The following is a 10172-nucleotide window of genomic DNA, read 5'->3' on the forward strand; positions in this document are numbered from 1 at the left end:
AAAAACGGTATATCCCTGTCAATGAACGAAACGACACGCTACCCTTTCTGGCTGGCATTGACCATCGATCTTCTCCGTTTCATACGCCAACCGAGGTTGTATCGCACGGATGCGGAGTGTGTTTTTGTTTTGTATGCTTTTTTGTTATTTTGTATAGGCCCTGCCAGAGGAAGCGTAAAAACGAAAAAAATATTGCCAAAACGGTTACGTTTAACCCTTACAAGTTGCCGTGTAAGGGATAAAATTAAACGTTTTGGCATTAATTTGTAAATTTACGTGTAAATTTACGCTTCGTGTGGCACGGGCCAATTGTTTTTTGTTTTGTTTCTCTTGTTTTGGTAAAGCTCTCTAGGTGTCTGTAGTCCTCTTTCGTTGCTGGTGCGGCCAGTAAGACACACTTGACTAGATGGGTAGCGCGTATCGGGGTCCATATTCGCAGGATATTCAACGGACACCAGTTGGGCTGCTGTCGCTGTCGCCATCGTGACCGAGCAGCACCGATCGGACCTTGCGCAGCAGTGGGAAGGTTGGTGGGGCGCCAGCTGGCGGCTCATATAGCGCATTGCCGGCACAATACGCACCGAAGTCGTCGGTGTTGAGCGAAAACATCATGGCGCCGCCCAAACCGTTCGCAAGGATATAATCCGCCTTGCAGCCGATGCTCCGTTCGTCATCGTACGAAATCCACTCGGTGCCGGCGTGCAGATACGGCGAGCAGGTGGCCTCGTCGTACGCCTCCAGGACGTAGATGTTGTGGCGCCGAAACCAGCACACCTCGGAGAAAGATGCGAATCCGAACATGCCGACACGTCCGTTACCGGCAGCCGGTGCACCGATCCGAGTGTTGAACGGATTCACCAGCGTATACGAGTGGCCGTAAGTCGGTAGGCCGACGATCAGCTTGCTGCGATCCAACCCGGCTGACAGCCAGTAGTGTACCGACTCGTTGATGTTAAGCGCAGCGAGTAGCGCGACCTCACCAGGTCGCCGATATAGGGGAGCGTTAAGACCTACCGGGGGCAGATGTCAATTTTTCAGAAGAAAAGAAGCCACGTTAATTTACAAGCCAAAACACGATCACACATACACACTCACCGGTTTGCGGCAGGTCGGGCGAATAAAAGTGGAAATCGTACGACATCAGGTTAACGTAATCGGCGTAACTGTTGATCTCGCCCACATCGTAGGCCATGTAGGCGAGGGTGGCCTGCGGTGCAACCGCCACACTCAGTATGTACGTCCGGTGTTCACGCTGATACTCGCGCCGTATCTCGTGCAGCAGCTGGGAGAAGTGCATCCGCCGCTTGCCACCGCTATCCGGGAACTCCCAGTCGAGATCGATGCCATCGAGCCGGTACTTTTCCAGCGTCGCCTTGACCGACTGAATGAAGCGCTTCCGGTTGGCGTGGTTTTCAACCATCGCCGAGAAACCGCCGATACTGCCACCACCGATCCACAACAATATCTTGAGCGCCGGATTGGTGCGCTTGAGTGCTTTGGTGCGGTTCAGGCTAGCGTGCACGTTCTCGTCGATCAGCAGCGTACAGTTGTCGATGCCGATGATGCCAATGTTGAGGTGCGTGCAAAGGAACGGATCGATACGCTCCGGCAGAAGGATGTGCCGCAGACCGCCCGGAGCGCTCAGATCCGGTGTCGTATAGTAGCAGACCAGCTTCGGCTGGACGGGCTGGCCGCTAGCCGCCTCCTGCGAGTAAATGTAGTTGCCCAGGCGCGACGGTAGGATACGCTCGTTGTCGAGCTGCTTGACGCGCTGCGGTACCGTATGAGCCCTGGATTCGGCCCGGGATGCCACCCCGTTACTATTATCCACGTTCTCCGGCTCGGCGTTCCCATGGATCGAAACGTTGCGGCCGGTGGCCGGTAACTCGACACCCGGGTGCACGGTTCGGTGGTGGTGCAAAGCCGTCTCGTACTGTGCGATACGGTTGCGCCAGTAGGAAGGAATGTCTGTCAGTGAAAGAACAAACCAGCGCGTACGGGATACGATTAGTCGAGGAGAAAGCGAAGCGAGGTCGCAAGACTACACCCTTACCTATCAGCGTTGGCGGAATGATTAGATTCTGTCGGTAGATCATCGACCAGGTGGCGAACACGGCGACACAGGACAGACCACAAAAGGCCACCAGCATGCCGACCTGAATGTAGGTTTGTCTTTGTCTGGAAGAATGCGACAGAGGATTAGTGGAAGAAAAGAAAGAAAGAAAGACAGAAATAAAAAGAGAAAGAAGAGAAGGCCTTAGGTTAATGGCATTTGGCAGCGGACTCGTAGCAAAATTAACAACACAAGCTGGGGCGGAGGGCGTTATGCTCACAACGCCCCATAAAGAGCTATCTCTCCCTCCCACCCCCCCCCCCCCCCCATTAACGGCATAACCCCACACCCAAGAGAGGGGATATGTTGCGTGTTGCGAAAGATTGAGATTCGCCCAGCCCTGCTCAATGTACCTTCATGTTTGCTTGTCCGTCCTTCCTGCCTTTATCCCACCCCCACCACCACCCATAAAAACTTGCCCTTTGCTCGCTCGCGTGCTCTGTGTGCCCGGCAACCAGTCACCTTCATCGGCCCTCTCGTCGGTGGCTTCATGCCGTTGTTAATGGCCTGGCGATCGTAAATTCATTGGTTCAGCGTTAATTTGATTGAACCGAGGGCGAGGCTGCTGGGGTGTCCGCAATGCCCCATCGCATAACACGCGGCCCGGCTGGTCTGGTTTGGCAGCGTACCAGACATGCTACGGTAGTCCTATACGCCAATAGCATGCAAACCTCTCCTTGGTACGCACACCACGGCACTCCCAGTGTCACGCAAGCCGCCTCGCGCGCGTTGACGCTCGGTCCGTGATTGGTTTAAAGGGAGGGAGCATTCCTTCCTGCGAGGTAGGGGCACTTTATGGGTCATTTGCAGAGTGAGGGCGAAGGCCAAGCTCATCTTTTGCGCCCTCAATAATGGTCGCATGCTGTGCGAGCTGACCTGGCAATTAGCGAGACACAACCGAAGCATAACCATGCATATGTTCGCCGGCTGCAGCTGCACCAAGGAACGGAGCGTAGGTGAACTGGACTGAATTTGTTGGGGGGGATGTGGGGGAGGGGGAGGGGGGAGTAAAACGGTTGCTACTGGCTACCTACCTTAGGTTTGTCTCTTCCTTCAGCAGCTCGTATTTTCCCTGCAGCTTCGACATCGTTGACCAGTCGACGATTGGTGGGGTGGGCAACAACGGGATTCCTTCAAATTCCTGGTGGGGGACTGTTCCTTCCTTGCCTAATCTTCTCTCGCTCTCTTACACCCTTCCGGAGGTCCCGAGGAGTAGACTGGTGTGGCTGGCGAGTTTCGGGGCACGTTTACAGCACCAACAGTGGACAATGGTGGAGGTGGTGGTAGTGATGGTGGTGATGGTGGTGGTGGTGGTGCTGCTGCTGCTGCTGAACGGGTATGACGGCGATCGAATTTGGGTTCACTCCAAGGTCCGTACGATGCGCTAGCAACAGCGGGGTTGCTCCGTGCAGCATGTCGCCCGTTCGTCGACGGTCACGGCAAAGAGTGGTCGTCGGCCACTTTCGTCGCCGTTGCCACCGACTGCGCCACTCAGACAGTCCCGTGACCTCCTCGCAGCTGCACTACCGTCAGTCACGATTTGCTTTCTGGATCGTGGTTGATCGCGGATGACGACGACTGTGATGGACGGATGGCACGGTTGAAAGTGGGGTTTTCCTTCGATTTCCTTCAGCTTCAACTCTCAACGTGCCCCCTGTCGCCCGTGGGAGTGCGAGGCAGCTCGTCGATGTTGATTTCGTATGACCAGGAAGGCTCCGGTCCTCTGCTGGTCTACTGCACGGGCGGTGTTTGTGAAGCAAACAACTACTGATGGGCGAGGACGGCGCGATAATGACGGTACGCACAGCATCACACAACCTTGCCCCGCAGCGGAATCCTCTTCCTTACGATTCGAGCTGTTTTGTCGCGACTGTTGTTGTTTTTGCTCTCGTCTCGTGCTACTAAAATCACTGCACAAGAAGGGCCGTGGTCGTCAGTAGCGGTACACAACAACAAAATAACACAACTCTTTCTCGCTCTCTCTCTGTCTCACTCACTCTCTTTCCCGACAGGAAAAAGCACATGTAGCGGCGGAGGAGCAAAAGGAGGATAGCATAATCCGCCCTATTGGAACAACAACAACTCACGCACTGGCAAGACAAAGGGTCATACACGCACACGAGGTGGTGCGATGATACGTTCACAGCACACCCTGTTGTTCCACTGCCCAGCCAACAGGCGAATCCGTCACCAGCGGCAGTGCTTCACCATCGCTTCACCAAACACTCTGAGGTGAAGGGAAATGGATCGAATATTTGCGCGTGTGAGTGAGATGAGGTGCACTGGTGTGCGCGTATTGCGCGTTCGGTGGGAGCCACATGAACAGTAAACGATGTTTGGAATAAACACCGAAAGAAATGATAAGTTTCTTTCACAAATTTCATAGAAGAGCACAGGTTTCGCGCACAGGACCTTCTGATTAAACCGCACCTCGGCATACCCAACTTTCTGCTCAAAGCAGTTACATTAACAAACATGGACGACGGGACGGACACACAGTACTGCTAATGCGGGGGCGGAACTATATTGTTCATTCGTTTTTTTTTAACTTTGAACCGTTTGTTGTTTGAAAGTATGCAACTTTCAAAAGAAGGGTGGTGAGTGGGCACGCTGTGCCCACGACGGTAAACACATCGATTCGTTAAGTTCAGGTATAAGTAGTTTATTATCATCAGTTTAGTATCATGTGCAGCAGGTGAAACTACTATGATGAAGTTCCCGCCTTACTGATAACAGCATAGCACAGCTTTGATGGACAAGGGGACAGACACCAGATATGCTTGCCTCGCCTCGCCTCGCCCTAGTTCTCTTCGCACAACACACGGTACATTCGTCTCTTGTGAACAGCCGCAGTCATCATCCATTTGTGGGGCGCCGCAATGCAAGCAAAGGAATGCACGCGGTCGCTGCCTGACTAGAAAGTATATATATGACTGAAGTCAATGCACCGCACCGCAACTAGACTAAGGAGGAATTCAAAAAGGGAAACACACAATCTGCTATGAGGAATGCTTGTTGCTGGAATTCGGGAGTGCGGTACGAACGCGCATCGTGACTAGACTTTTCTTCTTGTTGGTGACTCGTAATGGTACAGCGAAGAATTTGGGACATCAACTGGACTTTCCGACCACCAACAAGATGAGATTATTTGAAATAAAGACGCCAACCGCCTGAGCCTGAGTCTTTTGCGAGATATGTTCAATGGCCCACTGGCTGGGGCTGCTTTTCACTGTAAAACAGGTATTTTGATATTGAACGACAGCACCACTCAGCACCATGCGCACCATAGGAATGCCTAAGGAGGGAAGGAAAAGGGAAGCTTCGGTGCCCGAAAAGCTCTGTCCAACAGATTTATGGACAAGAAGGCGGCAGTGGGCCGTGTTTATGAAGCGAAAGTGCTACGAACAGGCACAGACCATTCTCCTGGAGTGTGTAGTGCTTGCGTGGTTCATTCGGTCCAATAGGTTCAGTTCGGTGGGTAGAGGTCCCACATTTCATCTCACTTCCGGCCACTTTGTTTCTCTCTCTCTCTCTCTCTCTCTCTCTCTCTCTCTCTCTCTCTCTCTCTCTCTCTCTCTCTCTCTCTCTCTCTTTCTCCTACATTTTCACTTCGAATGCGTTAGTCAAGAAGAGTCCGGTGCAGCGGAAATGCCGCCTGGTTTAAACTAGTGTTCAGGTCCTGTGCTATGTATATCGGGCGCGCGTACTAGACGCCGTCGTCGGTGGGCAGAATGCGGTGAAGGTGGTGGTAGTGGGTTGCGGAGACGTGCCAGTATGGTGATTCGGTTCCCGAGCTGTCGGCCTCGACTGTTTTTGCTGTCGGATTTCCGGGAACAGCTCGAGCATCAGTGTTTCGAGCAGATCGTAGAACAGTTGCTTGTTGTAGAGTGGATTCTGGAGTGCCTCGAACAGCTTGATCGTTCCTTGGCGCGCGTTCTGGGCACCGATCAGGCTGCACAGTAGATCGGGAATGTTATCCTGCAGCAATGAGCGGGCTGCATTCGCGGTCATTTCGCGCTGATCGTCGGTCCGCTCGGCCGCCCCGCGCAGCACGTGCGGGCTAAGCGGACCACCTCCCGGCCAACAGCTTTTCAGTACGGCACTGGCGTATGCGTGCAGCATCGGCTCGTCGAACATGGCGTTGATCGATTCGCGTAGCTGCCGGTTGATCGTCTGACCGTAGGTGATCTGCACGAACGAGATCAGGCTCTTGCGTAACCAGCGGAACACACCACCGAGATCAAACAGTTCGCCCAGCAGCGCGTACAGCGGCTCGGCGATCGAATCGCGCACCTCTGGGCTCGTATCGGCCGACGGATAGCTGGAGAGTGACCCGAACGGGCCTCGAGCTCCTTCCTCACCTCTTCCTGATCCACCGCAACAAAGACCATCGAGGTACAGGGACACCTGGTCAGGATCGGCGTCCGGTGTATAGTCGGCCAGCGTGTGCATGGGTGTCCCGGCTGACCATAGCTGCTCCAGCCGGTCACTGTTGCCACGGAACAGGGTAGCCAGCGAGAACTTGGACTTTTTCGATGGCGACGGATGCACACCACCGTTACCGCCGTTACCGCTACTACCACCACCAGCCATTGCATTCATCATCATCGAGCCGCCCTGCTTGAGCCGTTCCGAACTGGGGCTGAGAAACTCGTACACCGCCTCGCTCTGGTTCAGATGATCGTCCTCGAGGATGAAGGTCAGGTAGCGCTGAACTTGCGCCTTGGCCCGCTCCAGCAGCGCACGATCGTTCTTCAACAGGAACAGCTTGAACGCGTTGTTCGAGGGCAGATCCAGTTGTCGCAGCTCGCTAGCCATCGGACGCAGCTTGCGATGGAGGGCGTGAAACTGGGACAGCGAACGTACCACCACCCAGCCAGTCGAGATGCTCTCGGTGGCATCGAGTGCGGTCGCCACACCGTCCCGCCCGCAATCATTCATCTCGTCCACCTGCACGACAATCATGAACTGTGGCGGTTCTCGGTCGTCGGAGAAGTTGACGCTCTCGACAATCGCCCGCCATCGACCGAGGTATTCACTCCACACCTCCGTCCGCAGCAGGTGCGACTCGAGCTGGCGCCGTTCCCCACGCAGCCACTCGATTTCACGTTCGAGCATCAGCAGCAGCTTCGAGTCGGGCTTCAGTGAGTGTTTTAGTGCCTCGAGTGCTTGCTGCTTGTTTGCCAGCTTCTCGTCCAGCTGGTCGAGCTTGTTGCGCGCGTATTGCGAGTGGTTGCTTAGGTCGACAAGTGGCTGATCGGACAAAGGTCCGCTCGATGACCCAACACATCCGGTGCCAGCTCCCCCACTATTGTCTCCACCGTTGCCGACGGAACTGGGCATCGCCACTGATGAACCGGTGTCACTGTCCTGGCTGTCCGTGCTGTACTGTGATACGTTAGGCGAACCGATGCCACCACCTGCGACGGAACCGCATGCTGTTACGATCTCCTTGAAGTCTTCCTGCGTCAACGAGTTCTTGAGTCGCGCATACTCCTCGCTCAGCAGGAACGGTTGGTGGTACTTCCGTTCTAGCAACAGCAGACAGTCACGCTGCACCTCGTAGAACACATCTGGGCCGCCCTCACCGACCAGAAACGCCTCCATGCGCTTTCGGGCACCGCGATCGAGCGGCAGCTCCGAGTTGGGGGCACGCACGTACGTGTAGAAGATCTCGGCACCGAGCTGATGCCAGGCGGACTTTGGTGCCCGTCGGAGCTCTTCCACCGTGGTGTAGTAGCCGACGAGCGTACCGGCATTCAGCGGCTCGAGAAAGGCAGTCAGATGGCGGCGACCGGCCACCGTAGACAGGATGTCGAGCGTGGACAGGTCGACATCGTTGCTGACATTGCCTTCCCAGCCAAGCCGCATCAGACACTTTTCGCACTGGCTCTTGGCGTAGGCCAGCTGCTGGATATACTTCTTCAGCTTGAGCCCGGCCGTTAAATCTGCCGAGGTGATCCGTGATGCTGAAGTTGATTGCTGCTGTTCCGAAGCGTCCTGCTCGTGAAACAGCCCCACGCTCGATCGCTGGGCGCTTACTAGTGTTTCCATGGTGGTTGCCTGCAGAATATCGTTGACGATGCTGGCGCGAATCGAGTGCAGCTCGTCGACCGTCTGCGTCATGTCGATGATTCGCAGGAAGTCCTCGAAATTGGCGGCATACTCGTTGCTTCGCTTCTGTATTGCCACCGCCACCAGCTTCGTCTCGATGCACTCCACGATCTGTTGGTTGATGAACTCCGGCGAGGTGAGGTAGCGGATGGCCGGGTGCAACACCCGGTACGCCAGCACCTCGCTCAGCAGATCCTTGATGGGAGATAGTGAGTAGCCGCGTGGCAGTAGAAAGATGATCAATATTTCGCCGATCTTCTTGAGAAAGTCCAACTCCCGCTCGACGGTGGTAAGGTAGGAAGCAGTACAGAATTCGCCCCCAGCACCGGTGCCGATCCCACAGTCGCTGCTCTCCGGTACGCTTTCACCGCTAGCCTGCACTGCAGCCTGCTGGCGAATCTTCTGCAGGTGTAGCGTAACCTTTGTCACGAAATCGCAAGCGATCAGCTTGGGTGCATCGATGCGCGAGGCCCGCTCGTGTAGCTTCTCAATCGCGAGCCACAGGTCGTCGCGCAGCAGATCAACGATGCGGCGCGGGTTCGCCACCACCGTCTCGAGAGCCGGTGTCACTAGATCGCGCATTGCATTGGCAATGATCTGCAGCAGCAACCCGTCGACCGTGCGCCCGAAGATGAGGGAAAACTGGCCCGCACCAGCACCGGTCCCGGTGGTACTGTTGCCGAGGGTAGTAGCATTGCGTCCAGCTTCCGAGGTCGCATCGGTTCCGGTCGCCGACATCGCAGAAATGAGCGGTGTACCGGGCGGATCAGCAAATATTGAGGGCCTGTGGGTCAACGCGACAAGTCATTCAGTATAGTCATATGGTATCGAGCTGCAGGCCATCAGCGGTTAACACGGTTAACCTACCTGTTAGCGGCAAACAACATGTGAGAGGTGGCATAGCGACCGGCTTCGATGATGCTGCCATCTGAGCTCGAGTCCCGGTTCGTGAGCTTATAATGCACATAGATCGTTCCAAAGATCGCTGCAAAACAGGGAGGAATGATTATTGGGAAGGAAAGCGGGTTTAACTATGCGGGGGAAATGTGTAGGATGGCCTATGCTTACCTATTGCGACAAGCACGAGCGAGTAGAGAAGAAAGAGCATTAGATAGAGAAAGGCCGACGAACGGACGCATATGGCGCAGAGGACGGCCGCTATCGCTCCAACCCAATATTGCGTACGCATAGCTGGAACGTGGAACTCAAACGGACTCAATCCGCCAAACCTCCTGCACACAAATAAAAACACACACCTACTCCCACACACCACAATTTGTATCACGGAGTAAGAGAAGCTACCGGATTCGCTTGTCGCTCCCGTCTAGTCCAAGATGCCCTTGCCTTGGAGTCTATGGCGCCTAGCGATTACCCGCCATCTGACCGCAACCGTATGGTCCACTTTAGGCGTTCGTAGTAGGGTGGGGCGAAGGTTCAGGCTATGTTTGAACCATCACCAGCAGCAGCAGGCTGTGGACTACTCCTCACCGTTCCTGCTCCGGCAGCCAGCAAGCCAAGAACCCATCGACAGTGAAAAGGCGTCGCGACGCCGCCGGGCGATACAAAGGTAACCGCGTAGAATCCTTGCCACCGAACAAAACACTCCCGAATTCGATTGATGATTCAAGCTGTTCGATAGCGTTGTAGAGCCAGCTCGGAGAATGGGCGTCGTTTGTTTTGATCTTCCTCTTTCTTTGTCTTCCCTTTGCTGCTTATGCATTCGTCCGCTCTCTCTCTTTCTTTCTCTCTTTCTCTCCCTTGCTCTTCATGCAGACAGAGGTTCTATGCTCTTTATGTTTTGTTCCGGGCACTGTCAACCACCCAACAAGCCTGTTGCGCCGTTCGCTGTAATTGACAATGAAAAATATGCGCTGTTTCCAAAGGCGATATCCAACAGCATATCCCGTTTGGTATCCCTTTTCCCTTCCCTTTGTGATTTCATAAT

At 54.7% G+C, this 10172-nt stretch overlaps 2 protein-coding genes across 3 annotated transcripts in view; both read right to left on the reverse strand.

Moving 5' to 3' along the window:
* The window catches only part of LOC125948273 (chitinase-like protein 3), a 6279-nt gene extending 1797 nt beyond the window's left edge, over positions 1 to 4482 (reverse strand). Inside the window, exons 1-4 of the mRNA XM_049674184.1 lie at positions 3148 to 4482; positions 2054 to 2178; positions 1096 to 1968; positions 1 to 1010 (exon numbers count right to left, since the gene is read on the reverse strand). The exon at positions 1 to 1010 is cut by the window's left edge and continues 1797 nt beyond it. Coding sequence (XP_049530141.1) covers positions 445 to 1010; positions 1096 to 1968; positions 2054 to 2178; positions 3148 to 3200 — 1617 coding nt within the window. The 5' untranslated portion in view covers positions 3201 to 4482 and the 3' untranslated portion in view covers positions 1 to 444. The remainder of the gene's footprint in view (positions 1011 to 1095; positions 1969 to 2053; positions 2179 to 3147) is intronic.
* An 856-nt stretch (positions 4483 to 5338) lies between these two features.
* On the reverse strand, positions 5339 to 10092 carry LOC125948191 (sorting nexin-25-like). 2 transcript variants are annotated; one of them, XM_049674030.1, is made up of 4 exons: positions 9484 to 10092; positions 9296 to 9418; positions 9095 to 9212; positions 5339 to 9011 (listed from the first exon to the last, which is right to left on the reverse strand). In XM_049674030.1, the coding sequence occupies exons 2-4, from the start codon at positions 9414 to 9416 to the stop codon at positions 5798 to 5800; spliced, it is 3453 nt and encodes a 1150-aa protein (XP_049529987.1). In that variant the 5' UTR covers positions 9417 to 9418; positions 9484 to 10092; the 3' UTR covers positions 5339 to 5797. The 2 variants fall into 2 exon arrangements, with proteins under 2 accessions (XP_049529987.1, XP_049529978.1); XM_049674021.1 differs by having other exon boundaries at positions 9296 to 10092.
* Positions 10093 to 10172: the final 80 nt, after the last annotated feature.

This window comes from Anopheles darlingi, chromosome X (genome assembly GCF_943734745.1).
Source record: "Anopheles darlingi chromosome X, idAnoDarlMG_H_01, whole genome shotgun sequence".
Lineage (NCBI taxonomy): Eukaryota > Metazoa > Arthropoda > Insecta > Diptera > Culicidae > Anopheles > Anopheles darlingi.

What these genes read in the sequence shown, in the direction of transcription:
- LOC125948191 (XM_049674030.1), bottom strand. Translation starts at nt 9,416, where the DNA reads ATGCGTACGCAATATTGGGTTGGAGCGATAGCGGCCGTCCTCTGCGCC. An exon ending in GCTCGTGCTTGTCGCAATAG is followed by an intron (nt 9,213 to 9,295) that starts GTAAGCATAGGC and finishes CCTGTTTTGCAG; the next exon opens with CGATCTTTGGAACGATCTAT. An exon ending in ATGTTGTTTGCCGCTAACAG is followed by an intron (nt 9,012 to 9,094) that starts GTAGGTTAACCG and finishes GTTGACCCACAG; the next exon opens with GCCCTCAATATTTGCTGATC.